The sequence below is a fragment of the Gymnogyps californianus genome, chromosome 3 (assembly GCF_018139145.2).
Source record: "Gymnogyps californianus isolate 813 chromosome 3, ASM1813914v2, whole genome shotgun sequence".
NCBI classification, from domain to species: domain Eukaryota; kingdom Metazoa; phylum Chordata; class Aves; order Accipitriformes; family Cathartidae; genus Gymnogyps; species Gymnogyps californianus.
In genome coordinates, this window is record NC_059473.1 from 60,692,155 (window position 1) to 60,718,226 (window position 26,072).

At 41.2% G+C, this 26,072-nt stretch overlaps 1 protein-coding gene and 1 long non-coding RNA gene across 2 annotated transcripts; one reads left to right on the forward strand and one right to left on the reverse strand.

Moving 5' to 3' along the window:
* Positions 1 to 29: 29 nt before the first annotated feature.
* On the forward strand, positions 30 to 12,824 carry ADAT2 (adenosine deaminase tRNA specific 2). Its single transcript, XM_050895047.1, has 6 exons — positions 30 to 84; positions 347 to 451; positions 7,798 to 7,948; positions 8,523 to 8,629; positions 10,313 to 10,385; positions 10,504 to 12,824. Exons 1-6 carry the CDS (start codon positions 37 to 39, stop codon positions 10,542 to 10,544), a joined length of 525 nt encoding a protein of 174 aa, XP_050751004.1. The 5' UTR covers positions 30 to 36; the 3' UTR covers positions 10,545 to 12,824.
* A 1,115-nt stretch (positions 12,825 to 13,939) lies between these two features.
* LOC127015244 (uncharacterized) lies at positions 13,940 to 25,806 on the reverse strand. Its single transcript, XR_007766310.1, has 3 exons — positions 25,748 to 25,806; positions 21,427 to 21,550; positions 13,940 to 15,128 (listed from the first exon to the last, which is right to left on the reverse strand). It is a non-coding gene; the product is annotated as an uncharacterized LOC127015244 (long non-coding RNA).
* Between the last annotated feature and the right edge of the window lie 266 nt (positions 25,807 to 26,072).

Sequence of the window (26,072 nt, forward strand, 5' to 3'; positions counted from 1 at the left end):
CCCGGAAACACCGCCCGCGCTCCGCCGGTGCCGGCCATGGAGGACGAGGAGGCGGTGGCCTGGATGGACCAGGCCCTCGACATGGTCAGTGCCGGTGGGGGGGGCTCCCGCCTCCCGCCGCCCCCCCCGGCCGTGACGGGTGCGGGCGGCCGGGCTCCGCTCTCCCGCGGGGGGAAGCCTCAGGAGGAGGCCTGAGGGGAGCGGGGAGGCCTGGGGCGGGCGAGCCGGGGCCTCCTTCGGTAGCGCCGAGGGGGCGAGAGAAGGGGGGGGGAGTGTGTTCGTTAAAGCCTGGCTCGTGCCTCCCGCAGGTAACGTTGTCCTGCTCCTGTGTCTGTCTGTCCTGCAGGCTAAAGAGGCGCTGGAGAACGGGGAGGTCCCCGTCGGTTGCCTCCTGGTGTACAACGGCGAGGTCGTAGGGCGGGGCAGGAACGAGGTCAACGAGACGAAGAACGTGAGTTGGGGCGGGGGGGCCCCTCGGGGCCGGCGCAGGCCGCCTCTGCCGCCCGGCTGCGGCGGCGGCGTGTGCCAGGCCGCCGTTCGGCTGTTTCACCGCCCGGGCGTCACGGGAGGGGTTTGGGGAAGGTGTCATCTCAGCGCCCAGCCGCGGTGAGAAAGCAGGCGGCTGCCGGGAGTAACGGGATAGAAAGCAAAGCAGGGAAGATCGTACAGTCGTGGTGTGAAGGTGGAGGCTGTCGTCCCTGAAAAGAGTTTAGGTTTCAGACGTGCTCTCTGGAGGCCGTTAAAGTCACCTGGGGGTTAAGAGTGAGAAGAGAGCGACCTGTGCAGCCTTTTGGTGGAAATTCTTTCCATAGACACTCCAGAAACAGTTTATGTTGTTAGCAAACTAGCATTTTCATGTTATGTGATAAGGTTACCTGAAAAGTAATGAACTATAAACGGGACATCCAACTCTCTTGCTTTTCTAGGAAAAATTCCCTATAAATAAAGGAATAAATAATTGGTTTCATTTTGGAAGAGATGAGGGGAGACAAGGAGTTGGGAAGTTGTGTAGAGTTACAGAATATGTAGGGTAACAAAATCTCACGTCTAGTTTACAAAAGTTCTTCCTCTGACAAAATTGTTCTTTCTAAAAAATATTGCCTGTAAGTTTTAGACCTGATGCTTGCCATCTTAGCCATCAAATTAGATCTTATACATGCTGAGAGACCCATTAAAGCCAACAGGGATTTTGTACAACTGGAAGTTTTGTATAAATGAATCTGAAGGATTACAGCAGGATCTGGCTGTAATTTATATCAGATGTCTCAAATCTGAAAATATACGAAAAGGTGAAAATGAGTCTTTTAAGCTCAAAAATGTAACAGTAAAGATGAATCATTATACTAATTTGTGCTACAGGACAATCCATAATATATTAAGATAATTCTAATACAACTCAAGACAGCCAGATGACAGAAGCTAGGTGTCTCAAGTTAAATCAGTGTAAACACTGCGGGGAAGCAGACACTTCTTGGGGAAAATTGTGCCAGACTCTGTAAAAGTCATGCGTTAATAAACAGGCAGAACATCACTGATGAGACTGATAACAAAATCAGAATCAACTTAAAAATATTAGGGAAGCTTTCGGACTTTTTTGGTGTTAACATCAGGGTTGTCTGAAGTTGTACTTAAATCCAAGTAGCCTGATTTAAAAAATTCAGCTGCATTTTGGAAGCAGTGAACTCTTAATATATTTGAAAGCCAAGCCTTTTTTTCCATTTCTGTTTAGCTCAAGTTTCAATTCTTTTGTGGCTTAATTTTCATAAATGCTTATATTATAGTGATTGGAAATGCTGCGTACTCAGTGCTTCTAAATTTTGTATCAGATACTTAATTGCTTCATATAGTCTAAAAGAAAACGTAAGCTTGAAAGAGGCACTTGCTGGGAAATGTGAATGCAGGAAATTGTTTTCAGTTTTCTCCTAACAATTTCTGGCATTATTTAGGAACAATAATGGGAAAAAAAAACACCTTCTTGAGCCATGGAGGCAGTTCCAGCAGACATCATAATTTTGTCAAGGTTCATTTTAAAACTAATTTCTTGTCCCACCTCATATTGGAGGACTTCTCCAGAACATCATTCCTCAGATGGCTAGAAAACATCTGATTTCCAGTTTTAAACTTTTTATGGTCCGTTTATATCTCTCTGTTCTTGTGCCAGCATCATCCATTATTTTACATAGCTTGGATGTATTTAAAGTCATATTCCCTTTTGGCTTTTGTTTTTCCCTGTTTTCCCCAAGCCAACTGTTTAATCTCCTCTCAGAAGATAGACTTTCTTTCTGTGTTCATTCTAATAATTCTTGTATACATCCATTCCAGCTTTGATTCATCTTTCTTTAATTCACTTAACCAGAACCGTACACTTTATTCCAGATGGACTTTCTCTTGTGCCTTGTTTGATAATAATACTTCCCATTCTCCCTGGAAGTAAGTCCACCCATCTTTTCTGGAGCTTCCTTGGTCTTTTATGCTGTTTTGTTATTCTTCATTTATTGTTTTGATTTTTTTTTTTTTTTTTACTCCCATCTGAAAGGCCATCTACCTCTTGAGTGATACTCTGATCCTGTCTCTTCTGATGACGTCTTTCATCACATGAAAGACATCGCATCGTTAGCTGTTTTCTCTAGGTGTTTCTCTAGTTAATGCCAATGTCACAACTGAAAATATTTAAGCAAAATGATCTTTGAGCATCTTTGCTAATTAGTTCTCTCTGGACAAATATTCCCCCTTTCAATGCAACTTCTCTTCTTTGCTTGCTCACCTTACATTTCTTGTGCTATGCTGTTTTCCCCGAACTGACAATAATTTCAGGCGCTGTGCTGTGCCAGATGTGTTGTAGAAGTCCAGAGAGATGAGATTGGTGTTTCTCTTGCCTAGAAAAGACATTTGTCAAAGAAAGTTACTAGGTTAAATTAGTGTCAACTATCTTATGTAAATCCACATTGTATTTTCTTTCATTTTCCTTTTGTAGCCTAGTCCTTATAATATTACCTTCAGAGTTTGTTATGTTGCCTGTTTTGCTGTTGAGACTATCCTGGATCTGTAGATGTCAGGATCGTATGTCCTTCCTGTTTTTCATTACAGTGACTCTGTTTGCTCTGACAGGTTTCAGTCATGTGATAGTCTCCCTTGATGTAGTAAAAGCATTGCTATGAGATTGGCAACCTCATGCACGAGTTCTTTAGTATTTTTCTGATGGAGATGATCTATCAACTTGGGTTTTTGCCTCTCATCCCTCTTCCATGCCCTAGGCAATTTCATAATTTTAAAGTCCTAATTCTGTATCTCATACGGTGTAATTTGTGCTTTCATACTGTTATTCTGCCTTTTGACCACATTCTCCGCATCATTGTTATTGAAAAGGCAAAATATTGATTTTGTTTTGGAGTAGTACTATAATTATATTTGAGCTTCATCTCAAGGTCACTGTCGTAGTTCTAACTCCTTTTTCACAGGTTTTGTCTCAAGGTATTTTTACTTCTTATGTAATTTGTTTTGCAAGTTTGACGTTTGGTGATTCTTCCTTTAGCCTTTGCTTTCTGACCTCCAAAATGTAGCTTTATAATATATTGGCTTTTTTCACTCCTTGAAAACTTTCTCCTGCTTCTGAAAAATGATCGTTTATCCAGTTAGATCTGCAGTCTTTCCCTACAATTCTGCCCTTGCTCGGGAATTAACTTGCCACTGGGCTTTGTGTCAAATAAATTCCATCTTCTCTTTAAGTAAGTCCCTGCATCCTCTGATCTAACTGATTGGAGTTAGGAGCAGGTAGTGTCTTCTTTATGGCCTTTTCCATTCTGTTCCTAAACTGCTCATTTTGGCAAAAAGATTTAGTTGCTGAAAGCTCTCCAGTTTTTTCAGTCTGTTTCCTGTCACCCTGCATACTTTGTTTCTGCCCTGTATGTTCATAGCAGAACACGTTATTGTCAGAGATACTGCCGCTTACTCTGTGGAAGTTATTTGCAAAATTATTGATCATAATCACATTCTTCTGGAACAAGTTGCTGTTGGAAGAAGGGAGTTTATATACAGTTGTGTTTGGTTTATTTTTTTTAGGAGCATGGCTGTGGCATCGGCATTTAAAAATAGTTAGGCATGTCATTACTTGTATTCATTGGGCAATAGTGCAACAAATGTCTGTGTAAGACATTTGTTCTCAACAGCCTGGCGATAACGTTCACAAGCTTGTGCCACTACTGTGTTCCCTCTGGCAGCTCCCACACTTGCTTGTTCACAGTCTTGCCTCAGACCAACCTGAAAATTTTCTTCCTTATAACATATGTGACCCTTCCCAAATAGAACCCTTTTTTTTTTTGGCGTCTTTATTCCCATGTGTGGTGCAATTATTTGCTTCCCACTAAAATGCTCTCTGACTTAGGTCCTTTGTTGGCACATGCAGACTTCTCCTCTTTGTTATCTGCTGTTGGGTCATTGTAGCACGTGTCTTTTCTCAAATCATCTTGCAAGTACAGTATGTGATAATTGAAAAGGAAGCATTGTTTGCACTCTTAAATTACTAATGAAGCCACAAGATAGTATAGAACTTTGAGCTTTGGCCCCCCCTTACTCTCACTTGTTAATTCTGGTCTAAGATTTAGAAGGTAGGCATTTCAGGGCAGTGATGATATCTTTATTTGTCTATAAAACATTTGCCACAGTTTGGGGCACTATTTTAAGGCTTTGTCAAGGCTTTTTCCCCACTGACGTCAACCTCAAATAATTTCTCCTTGGAACACCATTTGCCAATCTCTAACAATTCTCTTTTTCCCTTGCTACTCTTAACTGCTTTTGTTTTCTTGGCTTTAAAATAATGTATAAGATTGGGCAAGTTAAAAAACAGTAGGGGTTTATAGAAGCTTATGAATTGAGTCAGTGACTCAAAATGAAAATCATCTTTTTTTGTATGTTATTTTACACACAGCAAGTCAATAAAAAAGACTACCTAGTCATAGCTTAGTACAAAATAAAATCATAAGACAGATCTAGAAGGTCAGTTTTTCCCCCATATCTTGTCTTTAAGAAGGACCTTTAGCAGATGCTTAAGGAAGGACCTCAAGAAACAAGAAGAGAGTAGTGTAAACCTTCCCCTTGCATATCCTTTCCGCTTCTGAAAGTGAATAGCTTAGGGACTTCCAGAGCCCAAGACTGTATCTGGATCGTTGTTTCTGATAGCTGTCTGTGCACATATCCTCCATGAATTTGTCTAAACCTTTTTTGAACTCATTTATGTTTTTGGCTTCCATAGCATCCTGTGGCAATGAGTTCCACAATTTAATTATGTGCTTTGTGAAAGAGTACTTCCTTTTGTTTGTTTTAAATCTGCTGCCTGATAATTTCATTGGGTGCCCACTTGTTATGAGAAATAATAAATCACAATTTACTGTTTGCTTTTCCACATTTTTCTTGATTTTTATAAACCTCTACTGTAGTCATCTTTACTTGGAAAACTAATGACTGTATCTGGTGAGTTAAGAGTGATAGTGTAGTCAGTCTCTGTATGGAGGCTGTTCTGTAACTTGGATAATCCTTTCTCACCCTGTGGTGAATTTGTCCTGGTGTTCCCATGTCCTCATGAGGTGAGATGACGAAACCAGGATGTATTACTTAAGATGTGGATGCACTGGGATCTAGTAATATTCTATATTAGTGTAATCTCTTTTGTGTAGCTGTCTTCTATTATCACAGAAGCTGGTATGACTTACAGCAGCTGTATGGCTTTTCTTAACTTGTACTCCCAAGATCAGCAGAGGCCTAAAAGCTGCTCAGTGTACTCAGTATGAAGCAGTGTCATAGGTTGGAGGCATGTTTTCCTCCGGCAATGAAGGCTTATTGCTTATACGCTTTCAATTCGTGCTCAGGAGTCAAAAAGCCAATATGGTATTTGTGTCTCTTCTGATCTGAGGGGCACAAAACTAGAATAACCACAACTTACACTTTTGAGTTACGGTAGCCGTAGTAGTTCTGAGGCATCATTCTGCTGGAGGGCATTGTGCTTTGCGTCTCCATAAGATGTATGCACTGAGACTTCAGCTGATGTGATCTCATTTATTCAACTAGGGAACCTTCATGGCAACATTTCACTAGTAGGTCTGGAGGAATCATGTCTGCATATTGATTCAGATCCATGTTTTTATTCCGAGTGGGTTCATTACTATGTTAGTTCAGATCACAAGTGCACTCATGGAATAAATTTCTTGATTGTGTCTGCTTACCATGCTTTGGTTTGTCTCAGAGATGGCAAACTGTCTTCCTTGCAGATGAAACTATACTGAAAAGATGCACTCAGGGAGCATACCTAATGCACTCCGGCTGTTGCTGGGAATATACCGTCCATGGGACTAAACTGGAGCTAGGCCAGTGTGAACTCCCCTGAATTGGTGTTGAGTCCTCAGCACTGTTTTGCTCTACAGATACACTCCTCTTGCACTGCACTATTTGCCTCATGTATGCATAGGCAATGTAGATCTCGGTAGGAGTTTTAAAACATTTTTAAACAGTATTAAACTTACCACTAAGTTACTTATACATGAGTCATTTGCTGTATATTGTAGAGCATCTCACAGTTATCACCACAGATCTTCATAGTGCTAAAACATTAACCCAAGTTCACGTGTTGAGAGGAAGTTATCTAAGGTCACATAAAGACATATGTAGCAGAGGTACAAGTATAATTTGGGTTAAGTCTTAGTCTAATGCCTGTGTCAAAAACAACCTTTTTCCAGAACAGGTTAAAAAGAAGGAAAATACTAACAGCCTTAATTCAAATAAGCATCAGGCTTTGTAACTGGAGAGTCCTTTCATAACTAGTACTTTGTGATATTTTTGCTGGGACATTTGATTGGCAAAACACACTGCTACAGACATTCCAGAGCGATACTGGGACGTTACTGATTGGTTTTGTCTCTCTGCAATTAAAGTTCTTATGTTCAGGTTTTTGTGCCATACCTATTGCTCATCATTCAGTTGTCTTGGATTAAAAAAAGAGAAATCAGTATTATTCTGTCTTTTTGTAATCAAGCATATGCTGCAATCCCTGCCTGTTACTTGAGGACTTACTGTACATGTATGTATTCCCAGGCAGCATTAAAACTGATGCAAACCGAAAATACTGTGTCTACACAGTAGGCCAAGCAGTTGCAGAAACATACTGAAATTATTGTGTATTCACAGCGTATTTATTCAGTGCAGGCACTGTAACATTGTCAGAGGGAGGAAAAGGTACCAGCTAGGAGCAGTTTCTTAATATTTCCAGAGAAAGTAACCCAGACTGCATTCTTGCTCTTGGAAGCACAGCAGGCTAGATCAGTTATTCTAGTGGGCTTTGTGTGTCCCTTAAGCCTCAAGTAGAGCTTTATGTCTTGTCTTACTATGGCAAGGCTGGCATGACAGAGAGGAGAACTTCTGAGCAGACTCCTCTGCCTAGGAACAGGTAAAAGAAAAAACTGGTTTGCACTTGTGGATCTTGTGTGTGCTGCATATGAGACTGAGGTTGAATACGTTCTTTCTTGGGCTGAGTATTTCTTCTGCAGTTTGGGCTGCATGAAATTTCTTCTGCAACTTGAACCAGCAAAGAGGTGTACTAAAAAGACTTCTCAAGAAAGCATTACATTACTTCTTTAACAGAAGTGAAAATAATTGCATTATTAATAAAATAGATGTCAGGCCGTCGTGCCTTTGACTTAAAAGAATAATTTTATGAGATTGTATTTTATGTCATTTGTGTCTGTACAAGTGAGAAGCTTAAAGCTGTGAATCAATGCAGACTTTAAGAAAATGTTTATTTTTATCTCCTAGGCTACTCGACATGCAGAAATGGTGGCAATCGATCAGGTCCTTGACTGGTGCAAGCAACACAACAGAGATTATACGGAAGTGTTTGCACACTCAGTATTGTACGTAACTGTAGAGCCTTGTATCATGTGTGCAGCTGCCGTGCGCTTGATGAGTATCCTTTCACGCTTATTCATGCTGGGACACCATATGTCAAAATGTTACTCTTTTGGCAGTGAGCCCACAGAGGAGGGCTTGACACTGTCAGGCAAAGCCAACAGGGGTACCATCTTATGGTTTGAGAGTCTGCACCCACCTCCATTTACTGCATGGTAAACAGCGAGAGACTCAAGAATTAAAGAGAAATGGTGCAATTATGACAAACAACGATTTCTCTTAGGAATGTAAAAATACATTTTGGAGATATCTGTTGTTATGTAAAATGGGCTAATCTCAGTTCAGTGTTCAGTTTTGAATGTGGTAACAATCAGTAAACCATGGCTTTGTATGCCTCTGCTTTGGGATTCACACTCCTCCTTTTCTGAGGAAGGCTGGACGTGCATCTTCAGCAATACATCTTACATTATTCAGAAGTAAATTCTGATTTTATGAGGGAGGAGTTGTAGTGCAAACTAATTTAGTCTGAAAAGTACAAGCACATTTTAGTGAAATTTAATGACTACTTAAATCAGGCTACTGTACTTCCTGCTTGCTTTTCACTTTAACTTAATACCTTAACTCATTCGCATAAATTCCACGGGTCGTATATGGCTGTCGAAATGAGCGATTTGGAGGCTGTGGCTCAGTTTTGAGCATCTCGTCTGATGATATGGTAGACACAGGAGAACCATTTGAAGTAAGCTATAAAATGTTTTCCTTTGTTTTTCAGCTAGGGTACTGTGCCTAGCTTTGTTATCATGCTTGGAGAATGTTATGCATCAGTTTAAGAGGACTCAGATGAAGGATGATCGAAGTCAAGTAAACTTGACTTAACAAGAAAATAATGTAAAAAAATTAAGTCCTTAAAGAAAAGAAAATTGAGGAAAAGCCTGATGACAGTCTTAAAATATTTAAAAGGATGCATCAAAGAGGAAAGGAAGGAATTATACTCGTGGAACAAGGTAAGGAATAAACACATCTAAAAGATGTGTAATACTCAGTAAGTGTATGCTGCAGGAAGAGATGAGGGAAAAATTACTTTAAACTGCAGAATGTACACACACATAATCAATAAAGATCAAGTAACAGCAACTTACTAAGTTACTGGTTTTTAGCTGAGCCACTGGAAATGATTGCATTTTTGCTCCCAGTCTATCCATATATGAGGTAAAATGCATTAGCTTAGACTTACTTCATACAGTTCAAATCCCAAAATAAATATGGACTGCAAAAGTAGCAGAGAAGATTTAGTTTAGACATTGGGAAACTTTCTGAACAGTAGTGTCTGGGGAGAATGAGGCATCTTTGTCATTTAAGAAAGGCTGGACAAGCATTCAGTGGAGGTATAGTATACATAAATCTAGATGCTTTACAGCATTATACTAGTATACCTATATACCTATACATACATATAGATAGAGTTTATAGCATTATATCTATTACATTATACACAGTTGTAGATGATCCTGCCTTATACAAGGATACTGATTAGGGTTCTTAGAGTTGTTTTCCACACTTTACATTTATGATTTAATGAATGTAAAAAATAAGTAATATATTTCAGCATTGTAAATAAGCACTAAAGGCTCAAGGCTCAGAAAGAATTTCAGTCAGCAAGACAATACAGTTTGGCAGTCCAGTATAAACATATTAAGCATCTTTCTGTCAGGGTGTTTGTGAGACTAGCATCTGAATTAATTTGTATAGTCAGTACTGGAAGAGTGGTAATTTGCTAACATTGGCACGTGGTATTTAATTTTTCTGTATGTTCAGAAGAAAGAAAGGAGAAGATTCTTGCTACTACAAATCCTTCCTTTGTTTCTGTAGGCAACTGCAGTGGGATGTATAGGTCTAATTCATTATTTTCTAGTGTGGGTGGAGATTCATTTAGTGTTAGTGACATTTAAATGCTTTGTCGTTAATGTCCATGGCCTGGAAAAATATTTTGGAAGGACCAAAAAGGTCTGAGAGGTGACTGTTAGGAATAAAGAATAGGTGTGGACAAATGTTTTCTGGTAGGAATCTTATGTACAAATACCTAGGTGTATGTCTCTTGCATTTCCAAGTGCTTGAGGAGTATATGAAGTAAGTTGGAAACACATTAATAGGAAAGAAATTGGAGATTGCATAAAAATGTTACGTGAGTTACTAAGAAAGTTTGTTTTGCCTAACTTTAAGTTATTAGGGAAATTATTTACTCTACTAAGCTTCAACATAGGATTTTTCAAATGTATTAGGTATTCAACCTGCAAAGGAGATTTTCTGAACCCCAAATAGACAGTACAGTTGTTTGCAATTATTCTGTACTTAAGGCATTATTGTGAAGCATGGAATATGTTATTCTCAGATGCGCTTATGAACATCATTCTAATTTGAACAGTGCATTTCTGGCTATCGTGCCAAAGAAGCAGTGGAAATGTTAAAAGCTTTCTACAGACAAGAAAATCCCAATGGTAGGTTTCACATTAATGGATCCATTTTGATCCCAACCTAATTTAAAAGAATGCTGGCACTGGTATTCCTGTAATTCACTTCTGATGTTTTTTCTCCCTTTCTGTTTCTTCTTGGCAGCACCAAAATCAAAAGTACGGAAAAAGGACCATCGTAATTAGCCCTATGCTGTTGGGAGACAGAAACTTACCAAAAAATGATACGTGAAGGTTTCTTCAGCATCCCTCTTTTTTTAAAATGTACAGTCCAATTTAACTATGTCTAATGTTCTGTACAGTTTTTTACTAGTAGGACACTTACTACCTGTTCCTGCGTTTCTGTGTATGTGATTTCTTGTTATCATACATGATCAAACAGAAGAAAAAGTGGCTGTTTTTAGAAAGAGGAAAATTTATGGTTCAAGTTCACTTGTTTACAGCCAGATGGATCCATTGAAATGATGCCATTCTGTACAGCACATCCTAGAATATTTTCTTTCCTTCTGTCTGTGGAGAAGCATCTTGTTTTTCAACAGTAAATGTTTGCTTAGGCAAGTAAGTAAATCTCTTGGAAGGTTACATTTGTAAGACCACGGTCCTCGTGTGTATATTTAATCAAAAGGCATATAAGGAATTGTACAGTCCTTGAAGACTTGAGATGAGACCATTGTAACGGTTCTTCATTGTTGTTTTTACACCCCCTCTAGCATAAGCCACGTTTTCAGACATAACTTCTGAAAGTCACATGCATATGTAAACAGGTATATATGCAGAATCACATGTCTCAGTTTGTGTATGCTGTTGCTTAATAAGTGTAAGCAAGCATCACTTGGCTGCACAGCATCTTCATACCAAGTTGTGGAGAAACTCTCCACAACTCTTTAGACTGTCCACTCCTCTTGTGAATATTAGCATAAGAAATGCTTTATCGTTAAGAATCCACTAAGAAGTTGAAGTTGTTCTCAGCTACTAAATTACAGTAACTGAGATGGGCAGACACATGTGAAAACCAGGAAATGAAATTGGTAATCGTATGAAGAAAATATATTTGAGATATTTATATTTTTGTAGCGTTGGTCGGCTTTGTCATTTCCATGTACTTTGCTTGGCCATGCAGTAATTTATAATCCAGAAGAGGGCCTTACAGTTCCACTAATGAATTAAGAATACAAGTACAGTTCAATCTTGATTATATACCTCTTAGTGGATACTTATCTTAGGCATGAAACTGTTTGTAGTTTATTTGGCTGATATTCAGAAATTTGAGAAATGCCCTAACTTTTTTTTTTAATGTAAAAGAGTGGTTAGAATTCTATAAAAATATATGACTATAAAAACCGAATACAATTAAACCTTTTAGATATTTCAAATAAATACTTTCAAAAGTTTTTTAAAAAAGCATTACTTTGTCACCATTGCTTCTAATAGCTTAGAATTTGTATTTTGTATATTTACTTATTGTTTACAAAGTGACATGGGAAAGAAGCATTTTTACGATAATAGCTATTTTCAGAGTTTAGAAATAGTATTCCTTTAACTTAAGCCCTTTAACTGACGTCTGTGACCTGTCCTAGTCTCCTGACCGTTACTTACAGCACTCTTTGAGTCTTTTCCTTTCCGTAAGCAAAAGAAGTTATGACTGTGTTTGTAGATGTCATCAGCTTCAGAGCTCTGAGGGCTCATGAACCAGACAGCTAAGCTGGAAAAGCTGTTTAGGAAAAAACCATTTTTAATGACTGCGATGGCTTTATTGGAAAGAAACGGTCACACCTGTGGTTATGGTATTTGGCTGGTGATATAAGATAGCTATTTATCTATACAGATACAGACATTTAGTTCTCAAGTGGACCATAATTTTCTTATACCTTGAAGAAGTCACTGAAGTCCAAATTTAAAGGAAGACGTTAGACTTCTGGCTTGTCACTGACATCAGTGACAGTAGGAATTGGAGCCTACATATTATTTTGGACCAGGACCTAAATCTCTCAGCACCTGTTCTTCTGCAGAGGGGCTAGGAACGCTTTCCTTCCCCACTGCCTTCTTTCAAAGAAGAGCGTTGTTAGCATTTGGATAGTGTGACAGTAGGAGCCATGTAAATAAGTAGAAAGATTACTCGTAGTAGGACGAAACACACTTCAAAAGCTGTGTCCAATTCTGCAATCCTTAAAAGTGGAACAGAAATGTTTTGTAACAGGAGTCAGTGGTAACCTGTCACTTAAAAAACAGTTTAAGTCCTGCTCAAAGCCAAAAGAGACTGAAGAGGGTGACAAAAATAAAAATTTCTCTTAAGAGAGTGATCAAGGGTAATAATGTGCATCTCAGAAAAGGAACATGAAAGAGGAATAGCATAGCAAGCTAAAAAGTACTGTATTACAGAAAGGTTATAAAAGATGCTTCTGTTTACTATTTACTGTAATGTGTGAGCAAAAAAACCCAGTCTAGTATTAAAGAGGCACATTTGGATGTGTGGGTTTGTTTTTGGTTTTTGTGGGTTTTTTTGGTTGGTTTGGGGTTTTTTTGGTTTGTGGGGGGTTTTGGGGTTTGGTTTTTTTTTTTTTTTTTGAAGTGTAATAATTAGCTTGGGGAACAAACTGCTAAAAGATTACACTGAAAGCAAAAATGTAGCCCATTCTCCTTAAAATCCTATTACTTATGTGAGTAAGAACAAATGCAGAAATGCAGATATTTTTATAAACGAAAGAAATGAACTCGTGTTTGAAGACAAGCCGCTCATCAGAGCCGCGGCATGACATCTCGACAACTGGCACGCGTGCGGCCGTCTCCTCCTCCCTCCCTGCAAACGGCCAGGCTCTCACCACGGTAGCAGCAGCTCTGGCAGCGGGAGCCCACGGAGGCTGGTCCTGTTGGCCTCCACTTGCCGCTGCCCTCAGAGGTGTGCCTGGGGCAGTTGTCCCTGTCTGATGTGCTGCAGCTCTTCCTAACCATGAGCTTTGAGTTTGTCAGCGTTGTTCAGCGTCGGATTCACAAACCCGAGCGCTCCACAAGAAATTATGGAGATCCTGGGTAGAAGGCTCTAGGTTCAGGCTCAGAGAAACATCTCCATGGCTAGGCTCAACAACGGGGCTGGAAGAAGGCAGGAGGCAGCCACGACAGTTACAACCTGCTGAGCTGACCAGTTTCAGTGCTCCAGATCAGAAAATGAACTGAACAAGAAAGAGAATTGGAGAATACAGAAAGAAGAATGTTAGAAAAAGAACTGAACTGTTCTTGGAACACTTATTCAGCAAGAAGGAGACAGTTGCTCATGGCTGCAGGAGCATAGGCTTGGCTTTTAACTGTTGCTACCAAATCAAGTCCTGCAGCAAACTGTGCAAGAGGCACCCTGGGAATCAGCTGAGGGGTTACACAGCCTGGAAGAAGTGTTGCTGTCTGATTGCTGGGGACCTAGGTCTCAGGCTTTGGCTCTAGCCCTAAAAGAGCGTCAAGAGCAACAACTTTAATTGTTACTGCCACCTGGAAAACTCAGAGCAGCGCCTGATAAATGATGCTATTCATTTTCACAGTGCTTTTACTTATTTTTATCTATTTGTGTCTAGGTTGCCACATAGCAGGCCTCGAGAGCAGCAGTAAATATATTCAACTGGTTTATTTAAAGAAGTTTAAAAGCTTCACATCACCGTTTTTCCCTTGCTGCTTGATAAACAAATACATAAGGCTTCAGCGTTACATTTACCTTGGACTGCATTTTTGCCAGTTCATCACAGGTAAACATGATTTTATTATTTCAGCCTTTGGTTTGCTTGTCAATAGTCTGACATCAAAATATATTGAACCAGCTAGGAGGGCAAGAAAGCAAAACAACACGGCTTTGTCTCTGCTAAACCGATTACAATTGACAATCCAAGGCTATAATAAATATGTCTTGTGACTTGCACGCTAGAGGAGAGCCTGAATTTAAATTATAGCTTTGGGTTTTGAAATGCTCACTGATCCATTCCATTCCCATTAAGAGTGCCTTCCGCTCTGCAAAATTAAGTGATATCTTTACATGACAGTTTAATTTAATTAATTTATTTTTCAATATGTACATTTATGGAGTTTCTCCATTAAGCTTTTGAAATGTCTGTAGGTCCTGTGCATTAATGTAAATGTGCCATGGCCCATAATTACCTTTGGCAGGCTTAGGGCACTGATAAAAAGATTATATTTTTAAAAACTAAAGTCTTCAAACTTCCCCAGTGCTTGGCAGGAAATCTATTTCTGTGTTTTATTTGGAGCAAGGCTGGGGAGCCTGCAGCCAACAACTCCAGTGTAGGCAGTAACTGTTACATTTTAGAAGAAAATACATTTGACGCTAAATGAGAGAAGGGGAGAGGAAGACAATTAGTGTGAGAGTACTAGAAGCAGCTGTTTATTTGTTTTGCATTGTGGCTGCCAATATATACTCTTATCATTAAAGTGCATCTAGAAATGGGGTATTTTCTATGAAATTATTTCACAAAACATGGATCTTTGTCTTTTTAAGGGGCTGCCCCAAAGTGAGTTTCTCTTCCTTTTCCACAATAGCTCAGCGCTAGCCAAGAATGCTGGATTCTCCCCTTGCCTCCTCCTCCCTCCTTTCTAAAAATGAACTTTTCAGGGAAATATGGAATTCAGAGAAGTTTGAAGGAGAGCAGATGGCCAACAGTGATCCAATAGGATGTAAAACTTCAGTTAGGTAGTCACTTGGCAGGCAAGTACAAGTGAGCCCGTGATGTTTCCATAGTGATGTTTTCACATGGTGCCTTCCTTTTGTCTTCTAAAAATCTAAGTGATAAAAAAAAAAAAAAAAGGAGGGCTAAAATAAAATGAAGGGCTCTGTAGACCTGAACGTTTAGCGTGGTATAATTAACTCTGCCCTTCCCAGGGACAGTGACTTGGGCTTGTTGCTGCTTTCTGGCTGAAGAGTAATGCACTGACCTCAGCTACGGTCACACTCACCAGCCTCAGTTGCTGTGGTGCTTGTGGGGGTCGCCCATGTTGCTGGATAAAGCAGGGACAGCTTCTGAAATTAAGATATGACTCAGATTGTAGCGCTCTTGGAGGGGCAATTGCTCGGGCACTGATTTTTGTGGTGTCAGGATTTCACATTTACGCATGGGGGAAGGTTTGCCGTGGCACTTCTCTAACCTTCAGAGCTTTCTCTACATGCAAGGAGGCAGTGTAATAAAAATTGACACTTCCCATGACTTCGATTCCTACTTTCTCTTTTGAAGTCTGAGAGGTAGCCATTACAGTCACGTTAATTTGTGAGTATATAAACAACTGCCATTATCTGTGCAGCCATATTGTGCAAGAGAAACAAGATTTGTAGGGAGAGGCAATATCTTTTATTCAGCCAACTGATAGAAAAAACAGGCAAGCTTTTCAACAACCAGCCATAGGGACACTGAGTTCAAAAGCTTACCAGCTTTTTCCACACACCTAATGAAAGTAAAACAGAAATAAGTAAGTGCATGTTTTATATACCATCTCCCTGTAAACCTTGCTTAAATCTGGACAAATTTGACTATCGGCTAGTTTGAGCAGGAAAAGAGGTTGTAGGAGACTGGACTTGTAAATTCTGCTCCTAACTCCCCAGCAGACCCCTCTGCTGCCTCTGCACAGACATGTCAGCACATGTGCCAGCACTTTGTGAGGACCCAATGCAATTTTCCCTTCCCAAAAGCCTCCCAGCGAGGTGCTGAATGCAGCAGCTCATTTACTGAGCCCCTCACCCCTGAGCAGGGAGACTCTCCTGAGGAGAAGCAGCTTCCTAGTGGGAGTGCTGTGGGATAGGAGGAGAGAAGTTCACATTACCTGTGGTTTACGAATCCCAGCATGAACTCCCCTGAATGTCACAGTACAAGCAAATGAAGTCAGTTTAGCCTGGGAACAAAGTTACCTAGCTGCCCTTCTGTGCTCTGGCCTCACCCATACACTCAGAACTCCCAGGGAAAGAAACCCTCTGCTTGTGTAGTGGCCAGCCTGTTATTACCAAACCTGACCCTGGAGACAGCAAATACTTGCTTTTTTAAGAAATTCGTTTTCTTACACTCCGCAACTTCTTTCCAGTCACGCTGTGCAGCACTTGTACTGGCAGCACCGGCAGTAGCCTGAATGAATCATGCAAAACCATACCTGTTTAGTGCACTTTTTAATGTTTAAATGTGTTTATCCCATCAGGGAGCTCCATCAGGATGCTCGAGCTGCCAGTGACAATGGGGAGGGCTGAAAGCTCTTGGCCACGGTTGCAATAAAACCTTGATTACTTACAATGTAGGGCACTTCAGTAGCATTTCCACCACAGGGAAGATCTAGCAACTTTGGCGTGGGCAGCTATAGCTCAAGGAGTTTCAACCTATGGATTTACCTATAGATTTACAGAGTCCTTGCAGTGCCGCTGTGCCACAGAGGGCAGTTAGGGAATGGCATTGCAATGGGTTGGAGCTGGGCCAAGTGGAGTGGCTCAGACTCTTTCCCATCTTTACCTTCACCCTGTGCTGTGGGTGTTTCCTCAGTGCTTGCTCACTTCACTGTGTTGTACTGAAAGTTTATTCAGTTTGTTCCTGCAGGTCTTAGTCCAGGTAGGGTGAGTCTTTAATCCTCCTTTATACCCTGCAGCAGAGCTACGGAGCGCTCCCATTTGGAGTCACCTGCCTGTTCATTTCCGATTTCAGACCGCCATCGGGCAGCTCTATTCAGCAGCCATCAGCACTTGCCCGTGCGCCAAGGCTGTAGTTACAAACCTAACTCCAAGATATCTTTGTGTCTGGTCCCATGCCGAGTTCAACCCAGCTGTACGGAGGAACGTGCCTCCCTATCGATCTCGCCCGGCATTTTTTTCATTTTGCGCCCTCTTTTCTCTCCTGCTGGCCCCCGAAAGCAGCGAGGAGCTGCGCTGCGTAGCTGAGGAGCAGCAGTGGTGAGGAGCCTCTGCCCTCCTGCCTTTCTGCTGCTCCAGCTAGAGTAACAGCAGCCTCCAAGAAGGAACAACCCACAAGGAGCCTAAAGAAACAGCAATCTGGCATTAAGATGTGTATATAGTTGCCATTTGTTAAACTGACAGATGACATGCAGCCCCTATTCATTTTTTAAAGCTAAACACTCTCTTGAAATAAAGTCTTTGCCATTAGTCTTAAAGCTGATTTCCAGCCCAGACAGGGCCAGCTGTGCTTTCACACATTTCTGGGCACAAGATCAGATTCCTAGCAGTTATATGATTTTTTTTTTTTTTTTTGCAATGAACTGGACATTTCATGAACAATAAACAATTACCTGCCTCCCAGATGATCTTGGACTCTACCTTTATTTTTTTCCCCTGCTACCTTTCCATGTATAATTCTTTATACAAGAAAAAGACATAGAGTTTTGACAAACAGTTTTTAATCAACTTGAATTTCATCATCTGCTACCTAGTCCCACTCATCTACATTTTTATGTATCTACAATAACAAGGTGCCAAAGGGAAGCTCCAAACACCTAAAATGTATTCATGAGCAACAAAGACTCAGCTTTCTTAGAGACAAATAGCTCAGACATTATATTTTAGGAACAGTTAAGAGTGCGAAGGGACTCAGCTCATCCAACTCAAAAGCACAGAAATCATGGTAAAGACACAATATTCCTTTACACCTTCAAATCGCTGTCAACACTTTCAATAGCTTACTTTGATAACTTCCATTTCCAACTCTAGAAATACTCAGAAGAAATAGGTGCCCAAACTTTATCAAAATTGTACTCTTAGACAAGTCATAGGCTTCTTCGTCAGTTTTATTGATAAAGGTCCAGAGAACTCATCTGACTGTTGCTTATTTAATCTCTTTTCAAAGCCATTCCATTTTAACACTAGGATGTCATTCCACTACTGCTAAGCTGCCACTTCAGCTTATTTTTGCACATAAAAAAGCAAAAATTAAGCCTTCTAATATGCAGAAAAATTGATAACTAGATATCTACCATTGACTGAAGGGAGGGAAGCACCTGCCATGGGTGTACGCCAGTCACAAGCATGTAGAAGGTAGCATAGTTTCATCTCGCATCCTTTCAATGATTAAACTAAGGTTGGCAAAAGGTAAAGTGTCCTGACAGATGCTTTCTCCAGCAGCTAAGGCAAGAGAAGCTGAGAGTGTGACCAGCAACCCTCTCACTCTGCATGAGATTTGCCAGGAGTCACAGCCACACGGGAGCCACAAGAGGAACAAGAGCCTGCAGAATGTTTGAGTCACAGGGACGCTTTCTTTCTTTAAGTTAAAAAAAAAAAATCTTAAATGATTTACATATGAATTGCTTCTAATGAGGACACACAAGCTCAGTTTTCCAGCAGACTTTCAACAAGGCCAAAATTAAGGATACAATTACATGGCAGAATACTAGACTGAGATCTTGATGGTTTTTATGTCAACAGTGAAGTCAGCCACTGCTGGTGGGTGGGAAGCAGCTCTCTTTAGGGATGTTGAGCTGGTTGATTTTCTGATTACTTCAGAGAATTTTAAAAATAGCAAATTATAATAACAGGCCTATAGACTCTGTAGCAGCTTTCTGATTAATGTGAACCTCAAGATATATGCTAAGTTCTTGTCTGTAAGGTATGCTGTTCAGACATTTTCTAGATGCTATTTTAACCTGTGTCTTCTGAGTCACATTAGTCAAAAGAATTGGCCTGTAATTTAATTATTGCAAATGGTGCATCAGTGAGTTATTTCCTAGGAAAGAGAGTTAAGAAAACCCAACACTGCAATTAATGCTGAAATGGAACCCTTTTGCTTTGGCCTTTCGAAAATTTTTCCGTATGACAGGAGCCAAGTGAGACTGAAAGAGTTTAGAAAATTCTATTAGAAAGTCATCTTCACCCAGAGCTTTCCCAGAGACCAGAGGTTTTATGACTCCTTTTTATTTCTTCCTCTGCTTTGGGACTACCTAACTGTTCCCTAATTTCCTGCAGAATTATAGGTATTTCCAATTTACTTAAGAGACCTTGAGTCTGTTCAGCTGTGCAAATGACTCAGATTAGTTAAAGGATTTTAGAACTCAAAAGAGATGTCCTTAAGGTCCACAGGGTTTGTAGCTTGTACAACAGATGACCACGCACAGGAATCACGTAACACCCTGTGCTTGCATTCCTTGCTGAACTGTACTGCCAGCAGTTCTCAGACATTTCCTCATGGCTCTTAATTTCTGTTTTTCTACCATTTTGTAAGGAAAGGATTCTCCACTTTTGCTTCCCATAGAAATGTAAGTACAATACAGTTGTGCACCTGAGTCCCATTAAGCAAGAGGCCCTCACTGTATTGCTTCCTCATAACCATGCAGCTTGGTAATTTAGAACAGTAACATTTGGGACCTGAGCAGATTAATCAACAAAATCATCAGCATAAAGGATTCTCGGTGGAATTCAGAGACTCTCCCAAACTGAGGCAAGGAACCTGGAAAGGTTTTTAAGCCCTGTTATATCCAAAAGCACTGTGAGGTGAAGAGCATAGCAAGTTCTCTGATCCACCCCTCCAACCTTCCTTCTATACCGTCATCTTTTAACTCCCGTGTTTATGTTGTGGGTACTTCGGGCCATCCACACTCTACAGATGAAGAGCAGGCCTTGCTGCACATGCCAGTGGGCTGAAATATAGTCTGCCCATGCCTGACTCCTCCAGACCACCTTAGACACACGTTAAGGTGGCGAGCATGCCTGGACTTTTCCCTTCAGAGATCTCCAGAACATAGCCTGCGGCCATGCAGTGTAGGTGCCATAAGCTGTGCAGATGGCACACAAGGTTTGAACTTGTGAATGAACGTAAGACCCCTCTTATAGACAGTTGAGCTATACTGTGCGTGAGGACTCTACCACTTAGCAACTGGTAGCTGAACTAGGCTACCATTGCATTAACACTTTCCAAGTAGCGTCCTCCAGGGATAGTGCTTCACGTAATCTATGAAATATTCAAGTGATATTTCAATTTGGCCTATAGAGTGCGCTTATCTTCTTCCTGACAAAAGAAGAAGATCAGAAATAGCGGGGAATAGGAAAAAAAGTCATGGAAAGGAAAAATGCAAATAAGCCTGAAAGATATGGCAAGTCAAAGTGCCACAAATGCAAAATGCTAATATGCAACATTATTAAAGCCTTGATCCTGTGAAATGTGTAGGGCACGCGTGAGAGCCCGTTTTACTTACAAAGAAAACAGTCCTATTTCCAATACCTTTATCTTCTAACTTCCTTTTGCTAAAAACATGTTTGTTTTTAAATTAATTACTTTGGGAAACAGCAAGAGAAATGGGTGCGGTGGTTTTAGAGGAAAAATAAATACTGTGAGTTTGAACTAATTAAAAAAGTGACCCATGCACCCATGGAACATGGTGGAGACCAGGTTTCTGCTCTTTGGCTATTTCTGGAGGCCGAAGGAGAACAAACGGACTGAACTGGTTGGACCCTCCATAGCAGGTTGCACCAGAAGATCTGCACCCTTTGTCCTTCAAGGTAGAGAGCAAGACACAAGGAGATGTAATCATGAGCCACACAATCTATATACACCAGGTTTTTTACTTGATCTTTAATACATGCTGTATTTGGGGAGACAAAGTCTGGCATGCCAAAGCTTGAGATTGGACTGGATGCAATCTTTCTGCTGTGGGAGAGCTAGCTGTTAAAAACTATTTCTAGTAGATTCTGCTCTCTATCACTTCTAGCCACTGTCTAGAAACCAGTGAACTGATGCTTGTGTTGAACTGATGCAAGTGGCTTTGCTACTCCAGGTAGACTCATAGTGGGAAACCCCACCAGCTATAAAAATTACTTCTCTCTGCCCACCCTCCCCTTCTCTCTCTCCCTAGAAGTCCGACTGGCTCAACGTATCTATATCCCACTGGAGTCAGACTGTATTTATTTCACTGCACAGTCCTGCTCCCTACAGCAAGTGTACAGCAACCAAGCTGGGCTTTGGTGATCACACCATGCTTTATGTGCCCAGCATACACAAGCTCAGAGCCTGAAAGGTTCTGTCCACCACAGGATGCATGTGTTAATACATCAAGCGTGTGTTTAGTTTTAAGAGCAATTCAGACTTGCGCTTGACCGATAGAGCAGACGTACCTTTTGTTTCCAGGGTATGTATTTTCAGTGTGTCCTAACTGGCCACAGTTTTCAGATCCTGTGGCTGTTCCTGTGTTGCAGTATAATAAGCAAAGGCAGATGATCCAGTTCTCAGTGTCTTTGCCTGAAGAGATAAAAATCACATTGTATGTATTATTTCTTCACACGTTATGTCAATTGCTGAACAATTAAGCATGCACTACTGGAGGATTAATAAGTGAGCCAAGGCTACAGAACATAATGCAACTTCACAGCAAGAGATGACAATGCAATTCTTTAATACTGTAATATTATTTCATGTAAAACCAGCTGATGTAAAATCAATTCCATGCTAAATTGTGTTTTCCCCTTCAGTCCTTTTAAACTTTAAAAAAGAAAAAAGTGGGAAAGATACCAACAGCCCATAAATAATCTCTAAATAATGTGTTACAGGCTAATGGCAAGTGGCACTCTCACAAACCCATATTTATATTAAAAAACCTCATGTGTACATTATATAGTATATCAATTATAACAGCTGAAAGTAAAATAAATGTGATGAATGTACATCTACTTTACTATTCATTACATCTCATCTTTGTAAGAAAATGCTATTTTTATTCCAAGCTATATATCTTATAAAGTTAACACAAACAAACTATATGTTTTAGCCATATCAAAATCTAAATATCTACATCCAAGACATGCAATTACACATAAGTGTATTATAAACTATACATAAATGAGTAATAAACCACTAGTTTTAGGTCTTTTCTCTGTGGAGTTCTATTTATCATGCTTTGGCAGGTAAATCAATAGATTCATCCTTGCAAAATTGCACTTTTTTCAATAAACGTGACTCTGGGGTGTGATTTCGGACAGTATCTTCAAAATACAGGACAGCTCAACATTAAGACTGCTGGGACCCTGAGTGGGTCAAAAAGCAGCCAGCCAGTTCAAAGGTTTTCACTTTTGGCTATCTCTTCGATAATTGCTTGAGGGGCAAAGGGTGCTGGTCCCCTCCCAGTGCGGTATCACAAAAAGCCTGTCTGCAGCGAGCGCTGGCTCCACCGGCCATTGCTTGAGAGGACCGAACAAACCACCCTCCCCTCCTGGCAGAGCGTGTTGCTCCCCTGCTCTATGGAAAACGCTCCGCTGTTGCTAGCACAGCAACTACGCTGCAGGAGAATCCGCTTCCAAATAATTTAGTCTTTATTTACTCAGGAAAAAAAAAAAAAAGCTAAAAGGTGGAGGCTAATGAGATACTGGCATGGGAATTATTTTACAGTAATAAAATACTTCACTTGTTTCTAAGGGCACATCATCATGCACAGGTCCACAGAGAGTCCTTCAGAGTGAGATTTCCTGAGGACCTTGCATCCGTACACATAACTTGGTAGTGGGAATGCTGCTGCTACATCGGCCTGTCCTGTCATGCTAAGGCGGCAGGGTACAAGTTAATTGAAAGGACTAGGCGCAGCATGGGCAACTGGGGAAAGCGAGCAAGCAGAGAAAACAACTAAGTGCCCTTTCTTTCTATGTTAACTTTACATGCAGAGTTTTTTATAATGTTTTTTGAACCTAAAGTTGAAACTACTCCATATTCCAGCTCTACAGTCCCACTACTTATCTAGTTCACAAAGTTCCTTCTCACATATATGCAATGTTTCTCATTTGGCTGCTTTTTGAATTAGTATATTCATATATAAATAAGCTAAATTAGGATATGCCTTACTGTGTAACTGGCAAAATGCACTGGGGAATAAGTGTGCTTGCCAAGTTGTACCAGGAGCATGATGAGGCTCCTGGTAACACGGAGACTTTTGCTATTCATTGTGGTAACACCTAGGAAAGGAATGATGGAATACGGAGCTCCAGGCTTCAACTCTTGCCTCTGCCACTGGCCCACACAGACAGGGCGAGCGCTGCTCAGTGTCTCCGTTTGCTCCTCTAAATTACAGCATGCTCAGTAATACATCAGCTGGGGGGGTTGAGGCTAAACTCTCATAAACTAATTTTGATTCCTTCCATCATGTCTCTCATTAAGTGTAAAGCGCCTCCAGGGAAAGGCAGCTGATTAAACAGATTCCTCAGTGACATAATGAATTTACAAAACCCCTCCAGTTTCACTGGGGATGTTTGGGGAAAAATATCTTCAGCCACCGAGGGCAAAGTCCACCGAGAAGGAGAATCTCTCCATTTCCTCTACCTTGGGGCCTGACAAACCTTCCCCACCCACCCTGGGGAGCTGAGAGGAGATCCCCACTGAGCACTGGGAGGGAGAGGAAAAGGCTGGAAGGGACACAGCCATCCATCCATTCGGGGCACCAGCACAGCAGCCCACTGCGTCCACGCCAAAGCGTGCAGGTCACAGCCTCCTTGCTTTCCTTGGCAGTCTTAGCCCAGCCAGCTTCCCCACGCAGCTCTTACGCTACAGCCCCAAGGCAAAGCTCTCCCAGGCAAGCTCTGCACACAGAGAGGTATTGCCTCTTGGCGCCGGAAAGAGGTATGAGGCTTTTTCCAGCATTCAGATCCTGTTTTTAATGTGACTCAGCTCTGCAGAGTCCATAAGGATGACACGGGTTGTGCTTTATTAGCAGTTAGGTTAATGTTTGGAAATAAAAAGACTGATGGTTTTATCTGTTTAATCATTTGGTGCTGCCAAGAGCGACCATAAGCACAGCCCAATGGTGCATGAAGAGAGTACAGCCTGACATTCATTTCCCACCACTAAAATCCAAACATTAGCATACAAGTTGTATAGCAGGCTGGCAGGGGCAGGCAGCCAGGATTGCAGTTATTGGAGTGACTCAATGATCATAATTTTTCTTCATGGAGATTTTCAACCTCCCTGCAATGGAAGAAAATAGGGATGGATGAGGTGGGCTAATTTCAAAGTTTGGCAGTTCATTTGTGTTTGCCCAGCTTTCCTATGCCCTCAACAGAGCTAAGTTACAGAGCTAAGGACTAAAAGACTCCTCTAGGTTTTCCCCAATATTATTTCACCTGTGTAGGGGGGTCCCCCCTCTCTTTTTTTCTTAAATCTCCCCTTCTCAGGTACATTCTTTAGCAAAGAGTAGCTGCAATGCAGATTCACCACATGTAACCAGGCGATGCTACTGACCTGCCATATGCAGCCAGCAGCAGCTATAGCAATTTATCACTGAAAAGCAATCAGATGGCTAGATCACGCGGTCAGCTGGCACCCAGACAACACTGGATGTGGCAGATGCCATCAGTGCACAGAGCAGAATAAGAGACAACAGGAGCCAACGGACACAAGGATGTTGTCTTAACAGATGACAGCTACCTCAGCCAGTGTTTATCACCATTTATCACTAAATAAGCGCAGCTGTTAGACTTATTGATCCTTTGAAACTTATGTAGAGCAGAGTTTGCAATTTTTGGCCGAGTTACACAGAACACCTCTCCTTCTGTACACAAAGTCAAGGGCGAGAAAAGCCACTGAAACAATCACAGTGGAGTTGCACTCCAAGCAAAGCTTCCTTGGATGTGCAAATACACACCTTACCCACTTCTGGGAAGGCGCATGGCTGTACACATAATGGTCCAGCTGGCCCAACAATTCCGAATAAATATTGTGCCATTGTAAGAGCACTGCAGAGCTTATAACTGGCCACATAAAGTGTGTTTTGTGAAAGCTTCTTAGCAGCCACACAGGTGGGCTGTCACATAGGGGACTGGCTAGCCACATGAAACGAGACAGAGCTTCTGCAGGGCTGGCAGAACTGAAACACAAGGACTCTGAGACCCTTGAAGTTTCTGCAATTGTCCTGCATCTCATTTCTTTCTCCTATTTGTATTCTGTTGGTATCTACTCTTTCCAGTCAAAAAGGGCAGTAGCAGCAGCCCATGTTCTCGACCACCTTCTCATATGTCTGTGATACTTCTAAGAGAGAAAATGCTGTCAGGAGCTGCCCATGTCTTTAACATGTCAGTTCAACACTTTAAATCCTTTTTCCTCTGCCAGAGCTATACTGTTTGCTAGCACAAAAATAAGCAGAGTCTGAGCTCTGCCCACTCTCCCTGCCTTTCCTCATGCACTTACCAGAAAAATAGCTAGAGCACAACTCCCACGCATTGCACAAGATTCAGACTCAAGCAGCCCTAAAACAGGCTTTTTCCTGTCCCAAGTCTATGCTAGAACTAGTCAAAATTTAACACTTGCAAGATTATAACATCTTTAGAGCAGGAGAGGTGTGGGGGGAATCCAAATCTAAACAAACCTGAACACACCCAAAATATGCTGCCACTTCCATGACTAACAAAATCCCACAATACTGAGGTAAAATAAAAATAATAATAAAAAAAAAAATCTTACCACCACCTCTTTAACCCCAGCCTCAAGGCCACCTCTGCTCCACAACTACATCGTTTCCCTCCAGCTTCACGTTTTCAGCCTTGCCGTGCTAATGAGAAACCTTTGCCAGCTGGATCCAGCTCCCAAAGCAATCTCCATAATGAGGACAGGCACCTGGGGACCTACCTGCCTGGCTCAGGAGGAGAATTTGGTTTGTTTTTCCAATCCCCCATACTGTGGAGTCCTTTGAGGCTGTGATAAGGGAATGCCAGACCACCTGGCAGCAAAAGCAGATGAAGAAGGAGGGGACTGATGAAGAGCTGAGGTGTGGGTGGTAGCCAGGGTG

Coding starts and splice junctions, on each gene's coding strand:
- ADAT2 (XM_050895047.1), top strand. CDS start 37: ATGGAGGACGAGGAGGCGGTGGCCTGGATGGACCAGGCCCTCGACATG. Junction 85..346: donor TGGACCAGGCCCTCGACATG/GTCAGTGCCGGT, acceptor TCTGTCCTGCAG/GCTAAAGAGGCGCTGGAGAA. Junction 452..7,797: donor AGGTCAACGAGACGAAGAAC/GTGAGTTGGGGC, acceptor TTTATCTCCTAG/GCTACTCGACATGCAGAAAT.